General features: G+C 42.0%; 2 protein-coding genes across 4 annotated transcripts; both read right to left on the bottom strand.

Moving 5' to 3' along the window:
• Positions 1–2,615: 2,615 nt before the first annotated feature.
• On the bottom strand, positions 2,616–11,678 carry ctdspl2b (CTD (carboxy-terminal domain, RNA polymerase II, polypeptide A) small phosphatase like 2b). Its single transcript, XM_031846348.1, has 13 exons — positions 11,257–11,678; positions 7,676–7,866; positions 6,576–6,714; positions 6,330–6,479; positions 5,861–6,094; positions 5,655–5,751; positions 5,194–5,305; positions 5,023–5,109; positions 4,725–4,787; positions 4,553–4,632; positions 4,185–4,311; positions 3,777–3,872; positions 2,616–3,345 (listed from the first exon to the last, which is right to left on the bottom strand). The coding sequence occupies exons 2-13, from the start codon at positions 7,841–7,843 to the stop codon at positions 3,280–3,282; spliced, it is 1,419 nt and encodes a 472-aa protein (XP_031702208.1). The 5' UTR covers positions 7,844–7,866; positions 11,257–11,678; the 3' UTR covers positions 2,616–3,279.
• A 107-nt stretch (positions 11,679–11,785) lies between these two features.
• On the bottom strand, positions 11,786–21,605 carry golm2 (golgi membrane protein 2). Of its 3 annotated transcripts, XM_031846346.1 has the most exons (10): positions 20,474–21,604; positions 18,123–18,177; positions 17,874–17,976; positions 17,552–17,642; positions 17,299–17,422; positions 17,002–17,085; positions 16,278–16,556; positions 15,882–16,019; positions 14,033–14,200; positions 11,786–12,856 (listed from the first exon to the last, which is right to left on the bottom strand). In XM_031846346.1, the coding sequence occupies exons 1-10, from the start codon at positions 20,798–20,800 to the stop codon at positions 12,780–12,782; spliced, it is 1,446 nt and encodes a 481-aa protein (XP_031702206.1). In that variant the 5' UTR covers positions 20,801–21,604; the 3' UTR covers positions 11,786–12,779. The 3 variants fall into 3 exon arrangements, with proteins under 3 accessions (XP_031702206.1, XP_031702204.1, XP_031702207.1); XM_031846344.1 differs by having other exon boundaries at positions 11,786–14,200; positions 20,474–21,605; XM_031846347.1 differs by lacking the exon at positions 14,033–14,200.
• Between the last annotated feature and the right edge of the window lie 381 nt (positions 21,606–21,986).

The following is a 21,986-nucleotide window of genomic DNA, read 5'->3' as shown; positions in this document are numbered from 1 at the left end:
ACAAGTTATTTTGACAACTATAAAATACTATCAGTTAAAATGACACAGTATAAACCGTGGTGAAAATAATACTTAAGTTAGGACTTTACAATAAAAAGAGCCTACATTTTGATGCTGCTCAAGCCAAGAGGGAGTATGTCCCCATTATTTTCAGCAAAGATCAGGCAATAGATGGAGTGCTCCATCTCTTCAGCATGAATGTGAGCAACTTTAACATTACAATAAGACATTCCTCTTTTCTCGCACAAAGTGTCAGGAAATAAAAACAAAGGGCATGCAAGAGGTTTTTAACTTTAAAACTTTGTTTCAGAAATTCAATGTAACTGTATATACACTTTACAGTATCATATTAGCCTGGCGGCTAACAAAGATGTCTTAAAACATTAAATACATCTTAAGCACAAATAGCAATTCTTGCAAGTAAAATGGCTTTATGGATATTGGGGGAAAAAAATAAATAAAAATTAACACGATTGCTCTTTTCTGCAGAAAAAGTGCCATGTTTAAAATTTAATTCAGGACTTTCCCACAAAGCAAGCGGTACTCTCTACATGCTAAGTGTAACAGTTCAGTGACATTGCGCTAAACTAGACATACAGATATTTGTAAGAAAAACAACCACTCCATCTGATGTAAAGTTAAATCTTCATTAATACATTTAAAAAGTAGATACGACATGCCTTTTGAAATCAAAAATACAAAAAGATTCTCCTTACTTTAAGGATTTTTTTAACACGAAGCTGCATGTATTGTACAACGCTCAGTGTACAATAAACTGGTAATGCACATTAAAAACGGGCTGGATTAAAAAGTATCTAACGCCTCCCACCAACAAGCCTTGAATTATAATTACACATCACAGAGGGGACGAGCACACCTGGGCTACATCGCACACTCAAGTGAGGCTTGCATCGTGAGAGATGGCAGTCAGGGCGGCGAGAGGTCATGGGGGGGGGGGGGGGGGGGGGGGGGTGGGGGGGGGGGCATACCATGGTGGGACCTCAAGACATGTTTCCTCTTCCACGCACATTGTTCTTGTCTCAACAGCTGAATAGCAGATACAAGCTGCCACCAATCATCCGTTTGTTCGTTGGTGTGGAGAGAACAAAACAAGGTCTCTGGAAAGACACTTAAGACTTCACCCCATGTAGAATTTACATTCATAGTCTGGACATGTGTACTCATGACACTATGTCTGAGCAATCACCATTGTGCCCTGTAACAATTTGACTTTAATACAAACTAATTCCAATTTCTGGAGAGCTTCTAACTTTAGGTGACAAAAAAGAAACGAAAAGGCAAACAGGTGAACGCTGAACAGATGGAAAACCACCTCTGAGCAGAACCTGTGTTAAGTAAACAGCAGGGATTGTTTGGGCAAGGTACAGCAGGATTCACCTGGCAAAGTAATTATGGGGGAGGAGGGTACAACTCAATGGCATCACAGTACACAACACTTACAGCACACAGGGGGAAAAGCTGTGTGTCTCCAGGGTTCACCACCTGCAGAGCTTTGAGGTCTGATTGTCTCTTTCCAGCTAAGCATTTTGGAGGGTGAGAGCACAGGAAATACCAGGGGGGGGGTTATAAGGTGGGGAAGCGCATGGCACTGTACAGGCAACTGAGACAAATCCAAACACTCACATTTGCTTCAACAAAAAACCCAAAAAAATGCACTTTGCTTCAAACTTAAGAAGGTTCAACGCATGCCAAATTGTCATAGGTTCAAGTCAACTCTTGAGGGTTTGGGCGATGACAGAAGATAGTCAGGCATTTGAGCTTTCCGTCCCAGGTTTAGGCAAAACATCTACGCCTACCGTTTGTCTCACGATTAAATAAATTAAGTTGAAACAACAGTAAAATGTCAGTTTGTCCAGTGTCGAATGTCCAGGCTGATGTCGGGCAGAAACACATTCATATAGTTACCATTCTTAAACACATTGATTTAAACTGCACTAAAACATAAGAAAAAACAAAAAGCTTAGAAAGTACAAAGTAAAAAATATGAAACCAGGTAGAGGAGCAGTCAGTGAAGCTGACCAATACAACAGTATGTGGCTGGTACAGGGTCGGGCCATAGATGTCTACCATGGGCAGACTTTATGACACAGCGGCAGAGATGTGCTACATTAGTCATGATGCTACTGACATAGCCATCAAATTACAACCGAAAGAAACAGAGCCCGAATACTTGATTGGGAGTTAAAGACAATACTGATTATAGACAAATTAAAAACAAAATCAAAAAAAATCAAATACCATTACGAAAGAAAGGGCAATGTTGACTAATCACTTTGAAAATGAATGCCCTCAAACCTTTACAGGTAAGGAGAGTCTTAATCCTAACATTTAAATAAGGAGCCATGTTGTGTCCACAGTGATGCCAACACATCAAATTAAACCTCTATTTGTTAGAATGAGAACAAACTATACTTTAAGTCCTGGTACAATTACATTGTGTTCGACTATGCAGTGGACTGTCATTAATATGCACCCATGTTCTCCTAACAGGAAAAAGGCTTACAATAAAAACGTACAAGAATCCTTTTAAAACATTATATCTTACAAACAGAAGTAAAACATTTTGAAAAGCTATCTTTTTTTTTTTTTTTTTTAAACAATAACACCAGTTTTACCAGAAAAAAAACTGCAACCAACAATAGAAACTTGACTCAGCTACAGGGGAATGCATATGATTTTAAAGGCTACAGATTGTAGGTTTGTCAAACACCAAATCAGTGTGTGTGTGTGTGTGTGTGTACACACACACACCCACACATATGCAGATTACAGGCCAGTCATTCCTGCTGAAAATGGTCTGCAGCCACAGAGTTCGTTATTCGTCAGTGTCAACAGCGCGAGCACCACGGGGTGTTTTGGGTTTAGGGACTCAGTCGGGGTGGAGTTCCTCTTTACCAGGTTGCATTTTCATGTCCACTAAACCAGCACCAAGACTTCCCAATTTAGTATGGAGGACACATCCGGCTCCACAGCGGGAGAGTCAGTCAAAAAAAAATAAAATAAAAAAATTCACCTGGGCTTGTTCATAGCATGTGTAATTTCATCGAAACATTTAAAAAATTTCACCCAGATTTTTAAAAAAGTTTTACTTTTCAAGTTTTTTTGAAAAGCAACAGTGGGTTTAAAAAACAAAAACAAATAAAAAAAGGCTAAAATTTGAACAGTAATGGCAATGTTGTAGTTTGTAATCCAAAGAGGGCCTTTTTACACACATGTTCTCAGTCTTTTCATGTCGTCCCGTTCTGAGACTGAATCAGTTCAATCGGGAGGCAACAAGTCGTGAAGCCTGAACCTCTCCCGAACATGTGGCCGCACATCCTCGTTCTGACCAGATCACCCGGGGGAGGAATAAAGAACAAGTTAGATTCACTGAAATAGTAAAATATTACTCTGATGTAGGGATGGGTGTTGTCCGTATTTCATCAATACTACTCTCATTGATACTCCTCACTGGTTCGCTTCTGTATCGATACTCTTATCAGTTCTTTATTACTAGAACAGGATTAGAATTATATTCTAAATATAACTAAATGTTTCTAGAGCAGCAACATACAACAAACAGTAGAAAAGTTAGTATTTAAACTCAATACCTTACTGGAAAATAATTAAATAAATATTGTTTATAGCTTCTTAATAATCCGGTCTTCAATAATGTAGCACTGTATTAATACTCAGGGGTTTCGGCACCCATCCCTACTCTGATGTAGCGGTTATAATATGGCCGACAGTAGTCATTGAACATTAGGACATCTTACCATCTCAACCAACTTCTCCAGGAAGGGCACCAGCTTCAGCAGCTCATTGTCATTCCTGTCCATGAACCAGCTCTCTATGGGAATCCCATTGGACAACTGTTGGGATCAAAACCATGCCAATATTGATCAAATGAGAAACGCAGTTTTTCAGTGTTTTTCACATCCTTCGTTTGCTTGGCGGTAATTAATCAGAGCAGTACATGCCAATGTCGGGAACAAATAAAAACATGCTGCGGGAAAAGTGGAGCTGCATTTGTATAGAAGCTCCGTATTGTTTGCATCAATGACTTATCAGACGACTGTTATTAAATGTTTACATTCATTGTAATCTCTTTGGTTGACTACAATGACAGTTACTGATGCTTGAACCAGAAAACCCCCAGTGTCATATTTTGTCCCGGTGTTCACCTGATATGCAAAGGCTTGCGGTGAATTGTCAATGATGATCGTCTTTGACAGGTCTCTGCCCAGGATGTTGAGGTCCTTGATGTAGTTTCCTTGGACACAGACACAATGCTCACGAAACAACCTGTGTCTACAGTTACAGTGGGCAATGAAAGGAAAGAGGGAGGAGAGAAAAAAAAAAAAAAAATTCAGTCAGTGACATGGTCAGAGCAATCAATAATTCAGAAAAACCACAACACTGACACCTCAACAGCAGCACGTGCCGACGGTTCCGCACAGCATTTAGCTTTCTGAGCTCTTTATTCAGGCTCCCATCAGCTTTTGAGTTTGTTGTTTAATTATAAACAGACCAATACAAAAACACATCGTACCTCACTAGCTGCTTTTTAGGATCCAAGATGTTGAGCAGTTTGTCTGCATAAACCTTTTTAGAGGCTGTAAAAAGGATGATCTAGGAAAGGAGAAACATAAAGCTCATTTTTTGTTTCAAAGCTCATTCATTGATAGGATTTATTAAAAGAGGAGTCGTCGGGTTATATTTACCTCATAGATTTGAGACATGCGTTCCAGGAACTCTCTAAAGAACGGCCTCAAGCGCACATACACCTGCATGACAACACACAGAGAAGCAAACCGTCATGATCAACACAACATTTGTTTGATCAGAATAGTGTTCATTGTAGTTCGTCTATTGAATTGGACAGTTCTCCCACTGTATGACACGCTTGTCCGTCTTTGCAAGTACACCTTCCTTAAAGGAAGGCTTTTCACAAATGATACTTTCCCCCCCTCTAGTGGCATCATGAAACAAAGGAGTGGGACACATTCCAACAGTACGTACCTGGTAAATGACATCTTGAAAGAGGACAGGAAAGGTAAGTGCTGCGTCCTCTAGCTCATTTAAACTGCAGTGAACCAATGTTTCATCCTAATGAACACAACAGAGAAAATACTAGGAAACTCTTTTTTACATCAAGGAATAAATGATTTGTTATTGTATGCTATTACTGACCAGGTCAAGGACCAGAGAGAATTCAGGCGTGCTGCGTGTTTTCAGTGGCAAAGCCGGCTTACGAGTGAGCTGCTCTTCTGTCAGTGGAGGGACGTGCTTGATGAAGAAATATCTACAAATCAAAACATCAGACAGACTTTAAGGCAAGTAGAACAAATTCAAACGACAATATTCAAACCAAAGTGGAATACTTTGTCAGTTATGCTGCTAGCTTTATTGCAACATTTTTTCTTAACTTCAGCTCTGACCTGGTTGAATCAAAAGTCTCACCATGCTACAAACAATGCTCCCATTTGCAGAGTGGAACTTTTGTCCCACCCCTTGCTTATCCCTAATGCTTGGTTAAATGATCCCAACTGCCCTTGCTTTGAAAATGCCAGCGTTCAGGTGGTGTTGTAAATTCTGTTCAATGTAGTCTGGCTATAAAACTATGCATTTAATGATTGCAGTGTTTTACTCACGGGTCAAAGACTTCCCAGTCTTCCTCATAGGTTGCCTCTGTTGGTACTGTAGCAGGCGGAGAGTCCACATATGCCATATCTGGACTGGAGCCTGGAGCTTGGACAACAAGAGGAACAACATGTTAGAAAATAACAAGATGAGAAATGGGAACAAATATCATTACCTCAACGTTTCAGAATCACATTTTCTTAGCGGCGATATCTACCTGTGAGGGGTGGAAGGTCAGCATCAGCACAGAGCTCTCCATCCCTTGCTGTGGGAGAAACCTCGGGGATGTGAGGAGGTCGCATAGGTGGCAGCTGTGATACACTCGAGTAGAAGTTAGTGGTGGCACACAGTTCCTGCGTGGATGCGGCTGTGCTGGTGGGCGTCTCCACAGCTTGCTCTATGTCCAGCTGCTTGACTATCTCCTCAGCCTCCACGGACTGGTCTGGGGAGTCTGAATAACAAACACAAAAGAGGCATTTTAGCTGCAGACTATCCGGACATAACTGACACAAAAAACTCGGGGCTGGGTATTGGTACTCAATACCTTTAAGGTATCGACTGAAACAAGCCAGTACCAACCCTACAAAAGACATGCATCAACACTATGATAAAAACACATTCGAGTACATACATACTATAGGTTTGAGCGTGATGCGTGCAATGAGTCAAACCTCAGGACTGCATACCATTTTTAGCTGGTGAGAAGAAGTTGAAAACAGGGGAAAAGATGGTCCCCAGAAGGGAGGTTCTGGGAGGGCTCGTGGGCACCTCAACAGATGTCGTCTCCTCCAGGCTACCATTGGGCTTCTCCTTACTTCTGTCATGATTGGTTGCCTCTGCATGGGAGAAGTGACGTGAGGTTTAAGAGAACCGACAGAGATAAGTGGAAACTAAAGACTAGGCATTAGTGGTTTTGTTTGAGTGCAACTCACGTCCATTCAGGGAGCCTCTCCGGCCAACCCTGCTGATAGTCCTGCGGGGGCTGTTGGTGTTTGGGGCTGTAGAGGTGATGAGGTTATTGTCCACATCACAGTGGAGGCGTGTTTTCTTGGCTGGGCTTTCCTGCTGCACCTTAAGGAGACAAGAAATTATGCAGTGAATAGTTGTAATTAAATAAAACAGTCTCCGAACTTTGCTCATCAATCTAAAAATAGTGGTGGTCCTAGATCACACTGAGACACATCCACTAATATCCGATTGGAAAATTCAGTGACCAAAGTCTGTTTCTGACTAAATTCTCAGGTGTAACTGCTGCTATGACCTACGCTTACTAAACAACTAATCTGAAGCATGAAATGATGCAGACCACATTGGCAAATGCAACTATATAATAGAATTTCCCATCAAGTACAAAAATAATTATATAGCCAGACCGTTTCTACATTTTCAAAACACGAGGGGTGCTTTTCCCTGTTTACATCTTGTATTATACCCACCTTGCGTGGTGTGATGCACAATGAGCCTTCCAGATCACAGTTGATTTATCGTGTATAGAGGCCATGAGATATAAATAATCAAATCGTAAAATATTTTTGTACTGTTATAGGAATTTACAAAACAAATAAAGACTGGCAAGAAAACAAACTGAGGCAATATGCTTAAATTAGGACTTAATGAAGAAACGATAGTCCAGGGAGGACCATGAAATGACATCATTTAAAAATACGAAAAAAAGCCCCCGTCTCGTTCTAAAGGAAAATATGTTTTTAGCAGGGTTGACTTTTCCACTTGTTCCTGCACACAAACTCTGGGAGCCAGAAGCTAAAATTAGAACAGAGTCCAAGTTCTCAGAAAAGCTGCTGCATTCCTCCGACATTTCTTAGGAAACGCGACACTCTACACCAAGAAACACTGCATTTAACTCAGCTACCTGGAGAGCACAGTGCTAAATACAGTTTTGAAACAGAAAAGTGCTAAAAAGTTTAGGTAGCACTGTTAAAGAGGAGACAATATGACAATGGTCCAAGGAGCACCACACTCATATTTACATTGAAGTCAATTAAAAAGCAGGATCATTTGATCAATGAGGTACCTTAACTGCATTTCCTCTAATGAACTTCTTGATGGTGGAGAACAAGCCCCTGCCTCCAGTAGTAGGCGTGTCCTCTTCTACTTCTGAATGCTTCCGCTTGGTACGGGATGGGCGGCTTGCCAGACTGGGGTTTGGCTGCTGAGACGCCTTACGCATTCTCAGCCTCATTGTTTTAGCAGTCACATGTAAAACTGTTACACAGAAAAAACAAAAACAAAATTCAGACACAGGGAAATATGGCAGATACAGAGAGAGAGGAAATCAATATGACTGTACAGTCAAGGAAACAAACACTCAAGTGTAAAGGTGGACAAACAGTCTCGACTGTTAACAATGAGTCTGTGGGGTGTTTATCTGTAGTGGGGTAATAACTGCCCTTTTCTGCTAACATCTGGATGCATTCAAGATCCCATTTCACTTGCATCACGGCAGCCACAGCTGGCTTTACTTCCATCCTTTGCCCAGGATTTTACTAGACACTTATTATTAGCTACGTACACACAAGATCAAAGTCATGCAAACAAAATACGGTGATTGAAAAACTGTAAACATGGACAACGACTTTAAATTTACCGTATGCGATCTGGTTTCAGCTCAGATTGGGGCCATCTGAAGGAAAGTATTTCCTTATTCCTTAAGCGGAGGAATGTAATTGCACAGAGTATGCACAGGGAAAGTTTTAAAACTATTCACAGTGAGGATGAATTGTCTGTTAGTCAGGCATGCAAGCCCTTTGCGCTTATGTAACAGCAGCTGGCTGAAAATGTGTCTGGACATATCCACAACCTGTCAGGAACCCTAAGCACACAATAGCACCATCTCGACATACTGTAAAGGTCCCTCACCACATCTGTTTCACATTTACTCCGCGGTGTACTGTATCCATAAACACACCAGAGGTGTACGTGCTGTTGCCTAATCATGCACGCACAAAAACACCAACAGGCGCTTTAACAGCTTCAGAGTACATGGTAACGTTAAATTAACAGGGAGGCAGGAAAAATGGGACACGCCAGAAATTGTATTTACATTAATGTCGATGTACTAGTTTGAGAAGAATACACTCCCCGTTGTTATAGCTTCCAACATAGACCCTCAGAGTCAACATTTTACTGATTAGGGCGCGCAATTAAAAAAAGAAAAAGTTGGCTACACTAGTACATTTATCTAGGAGACGTTTTATAAAACAACTCAAGTTGAAAATTATAATCCAATTAAAATTCATTATTCTCTGAGATAGTTTTAGAAAATACAAAACAATGCATGTGTACTTTTGAGATGCTGATTAAGCCAGAGTGCACCCCTGAGCTTTAATCCATCAGACAGAAAAACGTGCGAGTACAACAGTACGCAAAATCATCCCATTGCGGCTAAAATGGCTTATTGTAAAATGTTTTGTTTAACATTGCATTAAAACATCCACCTGTTATTTGGAATTGCCTTTTTATGTTCACTGCCCACCAAACAACCTCTTTATATAATATATTTTGGTAATATATAAAACAAAATATATTTTGGCTTACAAAATGGCTTTAGGGCTTCTGTTAAGCCACTGATGGAGAGGATCTCTCCTGATGCCTTTGTCATTTTTGAAATAACTTAACCCTTAAACAATCAAAACAATTCACAACTTGGTCAGAGACATTGCAGCACTGAAACTGTCCTTCATAAATTAATTATTTGTGTCTGTATAGAGCATCTCTGGCAAGATCATATTACTGCAGTTCAGTACCACTCACAGTACTATTTTACAGACTAGACTGTTAAAACTTGATAAACTACTCTGTCTACTGTCCTACTAAATCTTTACTTTGGGAAAAAAATACAGTACCACAATGATGCCAATTGTGTTTTCTAAATACAGGATGGGAAAAATAGCAGGAACAAACGCCTTCAAGCAAGTGTGTTGACTAACCTCATGTTTGTTTGTTTCTGTTGAATGAGTCAGCGCTGCTAATTCAACTACACAGATATTTAATGCTGCAGCATTATGTTTTTTTGAGCAGAAATACCCCACAGGTTGTCTTAAATCAGTATGGTAGATGCCTTGTGACCACGACTCGTCTTTTCTGATGCAATGTTTGTATGAATTTGGTAAGTAACATATAGTTTCATAACACTTCCCTCGCATAACATAGTGGAGCTGAGGCATCAACAGTTCATGCTGTACATTTTTGTACTTTTGTGCCAATAAATATCTCTAAACAGTTCTCTGAAACCTTGAGTAAAAACCGACAGATGTATGCAAATGTTAATATGTACAACACATGTTTCCTGTATCAAAATAATATAATAAAGTGTCCGTTATATGTACCGTTTCATTAAATATCGCCAGTCTGCATGGCAACAACGCCGGGGCTGCTAAACATCCACCTCTCTAGAAGCTCACCCAGTAACCAAGGATCACGCATAGCTAGGTACGAGCCAGTGAGCGGGAAATAAGAACATGCATGAGACCGTATGAGCGAGCTAGCACACTCTAGCCATGGACACTCAGCGGAGAAACAAGAAGGGCCTCGCTTGTTCGACAGTCCGTCTCCTCTGCACAAATTACTCCGAAACTAAGGTTGGCTAACTGGCTTGGGAAGTGGCTTAAGCATACGAACATGCAGATGACACATTTGCTCCACTTGCCTCTCAGTCATACCCAAATCAACGTGTTTAAAAGACGGACATAATCACGGTCTGCTTCGCAGCTAATATAGTAGCTAGCTCGGTTCAGCTAACGTTACCCAAACGTTTTTGACCTGGTCGTGTGAAACGTTTCCGGAGTTGTGAAGGTGTGCAACATACATTTGTAGAAAGTGAAGTTTATTTTAACATAGTCAGACTTAACGTGTGGCGCCTACAGTTGATGTCAACATTAACGTTACATTGTACATACAACTCGGCGTTAGCATTTCGACAAGGCGTTAGCATCGTTAATCAAAACAGCTAACGTGACGCTAGCTAACATGGTAACGTTATCGAAGTTATCCGTTAATCACGTCGACGCTATCTTTAGCAAACAATTCAGTTGATGAGACTTCAATCTTCAGATAAAGTTACACGGAGGAGTCTATCTCAACACACTTTAAAAGGATATTAAAATGGAAAAGACAGTGTAAGCTAATGGTAGCTAAAGTAATCCTACCGTTAGTTCAGTTGTGGAATGTCAATGTGAACGACGTTAGCCTCAATGGAAGCTAACTAACCCTGACGGTCGTTAACACTAAGTCAAGGCTTCATTGTTTCAACAAGATGTACAATTGTACACGTAATATGAGGAATACTCCTGTGGGTATTTATTGAATTGCATAGTTACAATGGAGGGAGTCAAATGAACTACGTTGTCGAGTTTACCAGTAATTAGCCAGGTCCGTTGGAGGCCGCATTTTAGCTTTGCGAGAGCTATGTACGATAACTTAGCTTAGCGTTAGCTTAGCGTCAACTCTACTTAGCCTTCTTGAAACACTGTTTCGGGCAAACATATGTACACAGTCAGAAGGCAAATATATATCCTGTCGTTAGCCAATATTACAAAAACCGCACGTCAAAGGAGACAAATTAACGAACAAGGTTGGTTAACGTAACCGACTTACTTTACAGCGATCCGCAGTGTCTGGCGATAACGACTCAATACAGATTCACCATCACACCTGACCGGCAGTGCTTGTTTTCGTGTTCTGATCCGACTTTTTCTGTGTCGCTGCTCAAGGGCCGTCTCCGAAACAACTCATCGTTGTGTTGCCAGGCGCCATTTCCCGCCTCTGCTCAGGCTCTTGAAGGCAGAAACCCGGATGTGACACAGACACACACCCCCTTACCTCTGATCAACACCAGGCAGTCTGCAGCGAACACTACCCACCACGTGCCCTTTTCCTATCTTATGATTAAGACAGAAGACCCGTTTATGTGGCGGTAAATGAGCTCAAAAGGTTAACAATCAATCGGGTATTCACGCATTTCTGACTGAATATCCTCAACATGTTTTATAATCACTGTAAAGAGAAGCACATGCCAAACACCCGATCGACTTTACCATAAAATAACAGCCAACCAACATTAAAAGCTGTATCACCTGAGTGACAACTACATTGACTCTGAAGCACCATCACACTTGACAAAAGACATGAAGCATCACCTTTAATAAAATTAAATTACATTCAATGTGCCTTTCCATGAGAAACCAATTTTCCTGGCTGCACAAACGGAACTGATTCCATGTTCACAGATTTCCCTACAAGTTGAGGAATTAGGTTTTCCTCTGTACAAATGGTAACTGTTAATCTACATTATTTGAGGGACCTCATTACTGGAAGCATGTGTACAGTACGTCAGTTCTGTGTGTGCTTGGTTAATCGTTTCACACTGGAGGATACTAACATCGCTCTAAGTATTGCTTAAGCATCGGTATTTTACTCAGTTGATTACTAAAAAGTTTCAAATGCATGCAATGGCATCATAGAAAGAAAACAGAACGAGGAGCACTTTCAAGTGTCTGTCACAAAGAAAAGAAATTGATTTAATAGGCCAGAAGAAAGGTCCTTGGCATTTGCAATGCATTCCCACTCCTGTAAACGAAAAAATGGTCTTCCACGTCAAAAGTCCCAAAATGATGTTAGAAAGGCAGAATGCTGGATTAGTCTCTTTGATAAACATCTCAGGTGAAGAGTTTTGTTTATATCACGCAACAGCAACCTGTGAAGAAAAATCGCAACAAAAAAAAAAAACCCCGGAAAAAAACCCCCCAGTTCGACCTTAAAGTTCAGCTGCGAATCAACAGGGCTCCTCGGATCTCTCCGTTGTAGACTGAGGCAGTTATCAAAGAACAAAACTCAACAGTCGGTGTATATCGCATCATATCTACTGCCTCAACCTAGAACCATTAGCAAATCAACAGCAGCTCAGGACAATGCCATGATTGTTTTCCTTTGTATTATGGTACGTTATTCAGAATTAATTCATTAGTTGCAATGTCTGTTTTTCAAAATAGTCCGCGACATTGAGGATGAACCCTATAAATTCTTAAACATATTGATGTTCAAACTATTTTCTCAAGAAAAGACCTTGGTTGTAGAAGGTCTCAATATTTGTAATTAGTTACAGCTGTACAAGTTCCCATTCAAAGAATGTCAATGGGTTGATGTCTTTTTCCATAATCCACAGCTCGGTCTCCCTGCATGTCTCGATCATCATCATCTGGAAAAAAAGAAAGCAACACAACCATTAGACATTTAATAATATACTTAGTGAAGTGCTATAACCATTATCAGATACAAACACTTATATTTGGATATAAAGTTACATGTCCTCCCCATCAGTCCAATCACATCAAAAGCTTGATTCCAAACGGTTTCAGTGCATCCATAAAGAAACCTACATGGCAGTCAGGAAATATCAGGATTTAGTGACATACTTCAGCACACTGGATTTGAAACGAAACATTGACTTCAGGTTTAAGTGCTGAACGGTGTTTGAGGTGATGGGTAAGGTCCATCCTGAGAGACCAATGTAGGACTCACCGTCCTCTTTTGTACACAGGCCTCCTGATTTTGTAACAATGTATTAATCTAGAAGAAATGTATTAGAAGGATACATGTACTTTTGGGAGGAATGCTTCCTACATTTATCCAGCATATTATGAGCTTCCGTGTCGGTCATTAAAATAAGAACATCCTAGATTTTTATTGAAACCAGACTGTATACAAACTGAACAGTTTAACACAGATATAACAGATACCAATGACAAGTCACAGCCATATAACAGAAACACAAATAGTACTCTCCAAATGTAGTACTGTTACACTCTTATCACATTAAAATTCTAATCTAATAGGCAATCAGAAAAATGTATGGAAGAAAACAATAGGAAGTAATAAAAACATGGACATGTATTTCAAGATTTCAAGGAGAACACAGACACATTCACAAACACAGTGAGCTATATTTATCTACCGGTCGAGATGTGGGTCAGATGTTTGGTGGGCACAGACAGGTGGTATAGCTAAAAGGAAGCACAGGCAGGAGAGAAAATACTAGATGGACACTTACTCTCACAGAACCGTAAGTTTTCCCCATACATAGGAAAATAGGGTGCTAAGATTGTTACTGTTCCTACACAGCAAACAATGCCGTAACTGCATAAAAAGCAGTCCTGCTTGGACCCTGAAGGTGTTTCGGTCATAGTTCTTAATCATCTCTGGTTTATGATGGATTCAAGGACCAAACTCAGGGTACTGTGAGCTCCTCTAACTGTCGAGACAAATGCAGGAGCGCGGCAGCAGGACAGGGGTGGAAGGAGGGAGGGAGCAAGGGAGGAATGGTGGATACACATCTGATACACAACAGGCAGTCCAGTCCCCCGGCCTGGCTCACCTTGAACGTCTTCCTCCCCACCATCACCATCCTCTTCCTCATTGTAGGCCAGCTCAGCCTGCTTGTCGGCCTCATACTCACCCACGTTCCCATCATCCCCATTGTAGTCCGCTAGCTTAGAGCCGTGTTGCGGATCTACTGGGGACTCGTTCTCATCAAAGAACCGGCCTGCAGGAGGCAGAGAAGGGCCTCATCAGGAAGGGAGGGAAGCGGAGGCAAGTTGTAGGAAGACAGGGAGGAATGGGAGGAATACTGCACAATGAATGCAAGAAGGAATAAGTGATCGTATGAAGAGGATGACAAAGGATGATGAGGTGAATGAATACACAGTGGCAGAGTGTAATTAGAAGACAAGTGGTTCTGAAGAGGGAAGGAGAGTCAATCATGGACTTGAAAGCAGAGAGCCAAGTGGAAACAAATGGGGTTCCTGTAGTGAGGGATTGTTTGAAGTCTGGAGAGCACAGAGCGCCAATTGAGTTACCGGTTTAATCCTCCTTACAATCCAATCAATCAAAAACAATAGCTCTGCTGTAGATCCTATCTTATGCTTTGTTTATGTTGGTACCGTGTCTGTGAGGAGTGTTTACTTAGCTCAAGGGTCTTTTATAAGCCACAGATACAGTAAGTGGGCCATTGAACTGCATTTCAAATGTTTCTAACACCAACAGGTTTTCCACCTCCATTAACAAATGTGTGTAGGACAGAATATTACAAACACATTGATTCAATGCAGCTTAAGGTCTCCTGTCTGGTATGGCCACTTTAACTGTTGAAAACGGATCACAATTTTTCTATGTGCTATAAACCAATAGTTGATAAGTGTTGAACAAAAGCAAGTTGATGTATTTTACTGGATGTTGTGAATATGAGCAAGTTACTGTGGAACAATGGCATTTTCCAGCTTTATCATTTACAATATTTTGCCATTTAAAATGACTTCATCAGAGGTTCCTAAAGTTGCCAATAAGAAAAAGTGATCATAAGATAAGTACAATGTATAAATAAACATTTACTCAAATGCCATTTTTCTATAATTATATTCTATAATGATTGCCCACTCTCAATCACACAGGCATCTAAGGCTGTTTATGTTCCCATCTGATTTCAGACATTACTGTTGGGTAGGACTCGAGATTTTCTGAGCCAGTGTCTAGTGAGCACCCAACGCTGCCAAAAATGAGACATCTGGTGGGTGTCGGGTGTTAATTTGGCATAATTGGATGCACGTGTAATTAAATCAGAGGCAGAAGATACAAAGAAAAACAAAATGAAAACGTGAACTGAATGCAGTTAGTGTTTTCAGCAGCAGAGCTGCAGGGTGGACGTGTAAAGGAGATGAACAAATAGAAAATATGAAAACAGAGGAGGAGGAGGGAGAAAAGGCAGCAGAGCAGAAGCTAGGTAGCAGGAAAGGATCATCTGGGAGCCAGGTGTGTGTCATTGGTCTCCTCTCCTCTGCAACTGAGCCCTCTCTCTCCTCCCTGACGGTGCTCCTAGCCATGTTCAGACATAGCTTTCACTAACTTTCATGAAAATGTGTGTTGCAGGAGTGGGGGTGTAACCGGTTAGTAATGGGCAATATTCACACAGATGGCATGAACCGAAATTGTATTTCAGTCTCCGCATTGACACATATCACAGAGAGCTGGGAGGCAGCAGCTAAGCACAAAGGGAGAGCTCATAAGAATGTGCTGTGATTGTACTTTTTCATGTGCAATGACATTTTTCCCACCCCTTCAAAAGCAAGGAAAAAAAAAAAAAAAAAAAAAAAAAAAAAAAAAACTCCAACCACAACCCCCCTTGCAAATGACAGTATTCACTCTTTTCAAAGTGTTGAGGAGGAACTCACTTTGGCGGTGGTGAACTGGCTCTGCTGGAGCTTGGTCTTGGGCGTGGTGAGGCTGGAGGGGGTTGGGCACCTGGGCAGGGTTGGGGGGCAGAGGAATCACCTTCAAGTGGTCACGGTCACCCTTGACATTATCAGGAGCTGACAATAAGAAAGAGGTTAGGTTCTGTTGTGCGGATGATCTCCTGCAAACCACCTTCCAATCAAGGGCAAATGAATGCTTTTTTATAACCTCTTATTCATAAAGCACAGCGTGCTAAACCTACGATACCGAGATAACAGTTCTCTGCTCCTGCCTTCACTTGACTAAACATTGAGTGAAATAAACACATGCCTAAAGACTCAAAGGACAGGCTATTATAATGAAGACCCATAATAAGAATGTGGTGCATTCTGTACCTTGAAGTTGTCTTTGCTGTTCTCCCACTTCGTCTGCCTTGATACCTGCCTTGTTGTCTTCTTCAAACACTATGGGTTTGTCTGCCTGTTTGATGACGCCCAGAGGTGCGACCACCGCTGCTCGGCCCTCCACTCTGTCCTGCTGGAGCCCGGGCTGGTCCAGGGACAGGCCTTGGCCCCCGGGGCCATCGGCTGCGCCGACTCCAGGACCAGCACCAGCTCCGACAACCACATCAGGGGCTTCATCGTGCTTCTGAGTTATGGCTGGTTTCTTCAAGGCTGTGGATAAATTAAGTGAGAAAGCTCGGAGAGTAAGACGACTCGAATGTTTGTGTTTTACTCGCCACAAGGACAGAAATACGGAAGATATTTGGAGGGGACCCAGTTTTGGTTTAATTTCCAAAGTTTTTAACCGGTAAACTTCAAGGATTCATTTGCTGGTGTGTTTGTCCAGGGTGAGTTTAATTCTCTAACTCTTGGTTGTTTGTAGTCCCCTCGACAAGTCACAGATTCTAAATCATAAGGCAGCAAATGAGTTCAAATTTAAAACCTAAATCAATCTCCACATCTTTATTATTGTTTTACTTGACCTCGCTTCTACCCACACTGCTTTAAAAATGTCATGCTAAATGCATGTACCCTCTACATCATTTCCACCACTCATTACATCACTGGGTGCGCCAGCCTAACAATTACTCTTAAAAAGGTTTGGACCACTGCTTACCAAATTGAACATCGTCAATTTTCCCCACCTCACTGTCTTCAATTCCAGGCATGCCAGCATCACTGCCAGGCTTACCCATCTCTTCTGCAACAGAGCAAAAGGAATGAGACTTAGTTAGTGGATAGGTTGACTTTAAAACAGATCGATCACAGTTGCATGGACAGTAATAACATACACAGGAAACTAACAGTGTAATTATGATATAAACTCAATTCTTACAGCAATCACGTACTACATTTAGCGTGTAAGTGCATGGCAATATAAAGGATCTGGATGATGCGTTCACATCCACCGTACCTTTTAAATCTGGACTGTCTTGCCCGTGAGTGGCCACTGTATGGCGCTCTCCAACTATCTCCTCCCCGGGGGCTGCCTCTGCATGTCTACCCGCCACTGCACCCTTTTGGCCGTCCATTACACTCTGAAGAATTAAAAAGATGAATCAGAAAAAGGAGCATATGGAAAATGGAGAGAAGAAGAAACTGTTTACTGAATAGAGGGGCTTCAACGCTATTGTCAGTACATTTGTGGAGATCGTATCAATACTAACCTCTCTTAGCTTTGATGCTTCTTCCTCCAGGGTCTTTTTTGTGTCTTCATACTCTTCCTTCAGCTGTGCAATCTGACGGCCACACTGTAAACTAAGCAACACATATGCCCCGTAGGTTTCATCCATATCCTCTGGGATATTTTCACCAAATCACAAGACCGATTCATAGAATTATTGTGAATATTCCATAAAAAATAAATCTAAAAGTCATAACTGATTATTTGAGAAGCACACATTCATATTTTGAGAAATGTTTCAGACATCATGTCACATATCTTCTAAGTGGGTGAAACCCAAAGGACAATACTAAGATTGAACCTACCTCTCATACTCCAGTTTTCTTTCCAAGGTAGTGCTGTTTTTCTTCACTTCTCTTAGCTGATCTTCCTGTTTCATGAACTCCTGCTTCAGCTCCTTTAGCTGCTCTGTTAACAGCAACACAAACACACAACATTTTAGAGGTTTAGTCCTTGTCTGCCAGTGAGTGAAACATGTTTCATTACAAATCCTCCATTGAGGGCTTCTGGTTGGAGAGTGCCCTCTACTGGGCAGACGGGGCTAAAAATCCTACCTTTCAGCCTATGGAGTTCCGTCATTTGGGCTGCGATGTCACCCTGCACCTTCATCTGTACGGGTTAGAGAGAAAACCGGTTTAAGAATCTCAGTATCTCACGGAGAGCTAAATACATTTACCTCTTTCACAGCCTTACTAACAGCTTCCCTGCTAAGCCACAGATGACTAAATTGTGCAACAGGTTCTCTAATTAGAAGACAGGGTATTCAAGTATCTCACAACAACTGCCTTTGTAAATACCAGCACAGAAGTTGGTAGCTCAAACAGAACTGGTTTTTGATATTTCTCTCAGGCACTCAACTTACACTGAAAGACCAGGAAAATAGAAACCTCAGCATACTGTAATGCAATCCAATAGAACAGCTCGGTAAATAAACAGTACTGGTGTGACACTGAAGGGAGAGAGCAAGCAAGCTAAGAAGGGAGGCAGAGGGGAGGGAAACGTGGACCTTGGAATTTAAAGCGATGCCCAAAAACTGGTTTTGTCCTCCAGATGAAGACCCAATTACTGGCAGAGCGAGCGAGGAAATAGAAAAGAAAGCGCTTTTAACCATATTTTGGCAAAACAAGTCAAGCCAATTGTGCCGCAGGAGGAGTATGAGAGACTACGCTTTTGGCCCCCAATTCCAAAAAGCTTGTCACCTTCGGAGTCCGTTGTGATTGTCTGAGTTTTTGAATGAGTTTTAACTGACTGAGACAGAAGACAGCGAGGAAAGAGTGGACAGGAAATACAGCATCAATGTCAACTGTTGTAAGGTCTACAGCCTCATCCTGTCACTTCCTCACATGTGGGTTTATAGCTTCCCCGTGAAGCCTGCTGGCACTGGCTGTATAGACAACACGACCAGACTGTTGACTGTATACTATAAGCTGTACACAACTGTGTATACTGTACTGTGTGGAAGCCATACAAGACTCAACTGTCCGTTTTCTCTGCATTGCAGACCTCTCAGTGTATGTAGCCTGCATCTGTTGGAACAGGGTTAGGCTGTGGACAAAAAAAAAGGAGTGGCAGAACTGCTGTTTAACACCTTCCCTTATCTAGGTTATGTACACAGGGAGCAGGATACCGGAGGTACTATAAGAAACTAGGGAGCTTAGACTTCTCTTTATTCCACACGTCACCATCTATACTCGCCTCAACAACAAGAAAAAAACTGAACCTCCCAGCTACATTTTTTTTTTTAAAATCTCTTACACAAATAGTGTAACAGTGTCAAGTATAGCATTGTATGCATGTATGTGTGTGTGTGTATATGTGTGGCCCATTATAAGCAGCATCATCTCCCTGGTCCCAAAGTAAGACTATGACACCACACATAGGATAAGTTCAACAAATGTATGCCTGTCTATGAGAAATAAGCATGTCAGACTGAAAGCAAATGACAGGAAAACCTCCCTCTCCATCTGTTGTCCAATTGTCTCCCAGGGCAGCTGGACACACACACTGATGTTCAGAGGGTGCTGGGACTGAAGACACAGTGGCTGGGCTACTGCGCAGTACAAGAGGTGGGAAATGCCTTGTGGAGCACACAGACGTGCCACACTTAAATGTATTATAGGTGGCTTAGAGGCATGGGCACGGTGAAACAACATTACATGTTTTCCCCCCTTAAATAGACCCAAAAGGAATTGATAACACACTTAAGAGAGCTGCAATTTTCTAAAAGACGAAATAAAAATACGATGTTGGTGAAGCAGATCTCAGGTTCTGAGGAGGAGGAAAGAGTTTCCCAGTCAAGGACAAGTTGATATATCTTTCTGCCACTTGGTACCAGGCGACTACTCCATCGCCATCTCCATAAGGACTCCACCACCTAGCCTCTTCAAAGTACATAAAGATGACCTCCCTCCATCATGGGGTACCCAAGTTGTACATGCTGCATTGGATATAGAGTGGGGAGATCATAGCAATATAACGTAGATATTGTGATGAGATGTGATGGAAATATTACCTTTTCCTTGTTGCATAACAGTCAAGTAAAGTTTCCTGACTGAACAATGAACCTGCTTTGTTTTCATATCCCCATCACTATTTGCTCTCTCAGAGATCAACCACACCTATAGAGTACATATTGTAAGAGAGCATTAACAGTAATGACGATGATAGACAAAGAATTAAAAACGGAGGTACTGAGACAAAAACCCACTGTGACACTGACACCTATAGCTTTACCTGAGGGTGGTTAACTCAGAGGGCTTTTCCCCCACGCTGTGGAAACGTTGGTCACCTGTTTCTGCGTGTAGCACAACGTGGACCCTCTGATCAACCCTCCTCTTGTTAGCTTTCAGTTAAAACAGTACCGGTGAAATAAAAGCGGGGTTGGGACCAGACATTGCTACTCTACCTTTTCATCAGTGCACTTTTTGATGATAGACTCCCGGGCCTGCAGCTTGTTCTCCAGCATAGTGTAGTCTCCCTCCTTCTGGTCGATGTGCTTCTTGTGCGTGTCCACCTGCACCATCAGCTCAGAGTTCCGCTTCTCCAGCCGGCTGCGCGCCGCGTCCGTGCGCTTCACCTGCGTCTGTACCTCCGCCAGCTCGTCCAGCAAGCGGCTGTGCTTGTTGGTCACAGTCCAGTAGTTGAAAGACAGTATGGCGATGATCAACATCAAGAAGATGAGGATGAAGGATGGGAGGCGGCCTCCCCGTCGGTTTGCACCAAACCCAACCATTTCAAAACCAAAAAAAAAAAAAAAAGTGTGACGTTTGCTTCAGGTTGTTACCGTAACCTACAATACGTCAATGAGAGTAGTCTCCCGCTGTAAAACACATCAGCCTACGTGACATGCCGTGGATATGCGGCAACCGCTCGGGAAAAAACAGTCAGCAAACACTACACAGACAGGACAGTCGTGAGCGGTCATGACTTTTCACATTGCTCCTGGTCCTTAATCTCCTTCCTCCTTCCGCACACTGTGCATCTTCTCTGCGATTCGTACCAACGTCAGTAGATGATATCCGCCCGCGGGGACGTGGCCTAGCTCAGCTGGCAACGTTAGACGAGACTAGACGTGGACAGCTACACGGCACCGTGGCAGAGAGGAGTGCAAACACAAATCATACAGCGAGCTATATAACGCCAGGCTTCGGCTACTTGTTTCCTATGGGCCCTGATAAGACCAGTAGGACACCGTACACAGACGGCTGGAGCTCCTTTAATAGCAGAATCGACCACTGATGATTGTATCTTCCGACCTCACGTTGTTAGCTCCTATTGACGTTAACGCTGTCCAGCTAACGACTTCACACTAGCTAGCAACAACGGCAGATGCGACAACACAATTAACGACTGTCAGACAGAGAAGTATCGTCTCTTCTTGCGGGTGTAATCCTTTTAATATCAACAACCAAATGCTAACAAATCAGCACACGGACACAGGCTTTCTATCACAATCTCTTCCTTTCGCTGTCTGCTAAACCTGATTTATATGCTGTGTGAAGCTGGCTGTATTCCGCCTGAGCGACTTCCGCTCTCTGCTAAAAAGGATACCCACATTTCAAAATAAAGGTCAAGATTGAGCACAAAGAAAAGCGTGGCATTAATTACTTGATGGCATTGTTTTTAACTTATATAAACACGTTTGTACGCCGTAGGCTTAAGGTTTACACATATGCCTTAAAAGATGAATGACAATCATCGGCCACACTGTGAAAGTGATAGTCCTGTATGAAAACCATAGACGGTGTATAAGAAGAAACCACGACGACTTGGACATCGCGAGTAGTGCCTGAAGACCGGAAGCACATCGCTGAGTTGAAGAACACTTTACAGTCATAATGACGTCAGGGAAAAAAATCTTAATTTAAGCAAGTGTTGTGTGTTGGTCTTCAAATCAAAAGCAAATGCATTGCTTCGAC

This window comes from Anarrhichthys ocellatus, unplaced genomic scaffold (genome assembly GCF_004355925.1).
Source record: "Anarrhichthys ocellatus isolate YVR2014 unplaced genomic scaffold, GSC_Weel_1.0 scaffold6, whole genome shotgun sequence".
Taxonomy (NCBI): Eukaryota; Metazoa; Chordata; class Actinopteri; order Perciformes; family Anarhichadidae; genus Anarrhichthys; species Anarrhichthys ocellatus.
Note: the sequence above shows the minus strand (reverse complement) of the source record. Positions and strands in the feature narration are given on the sequence as shown.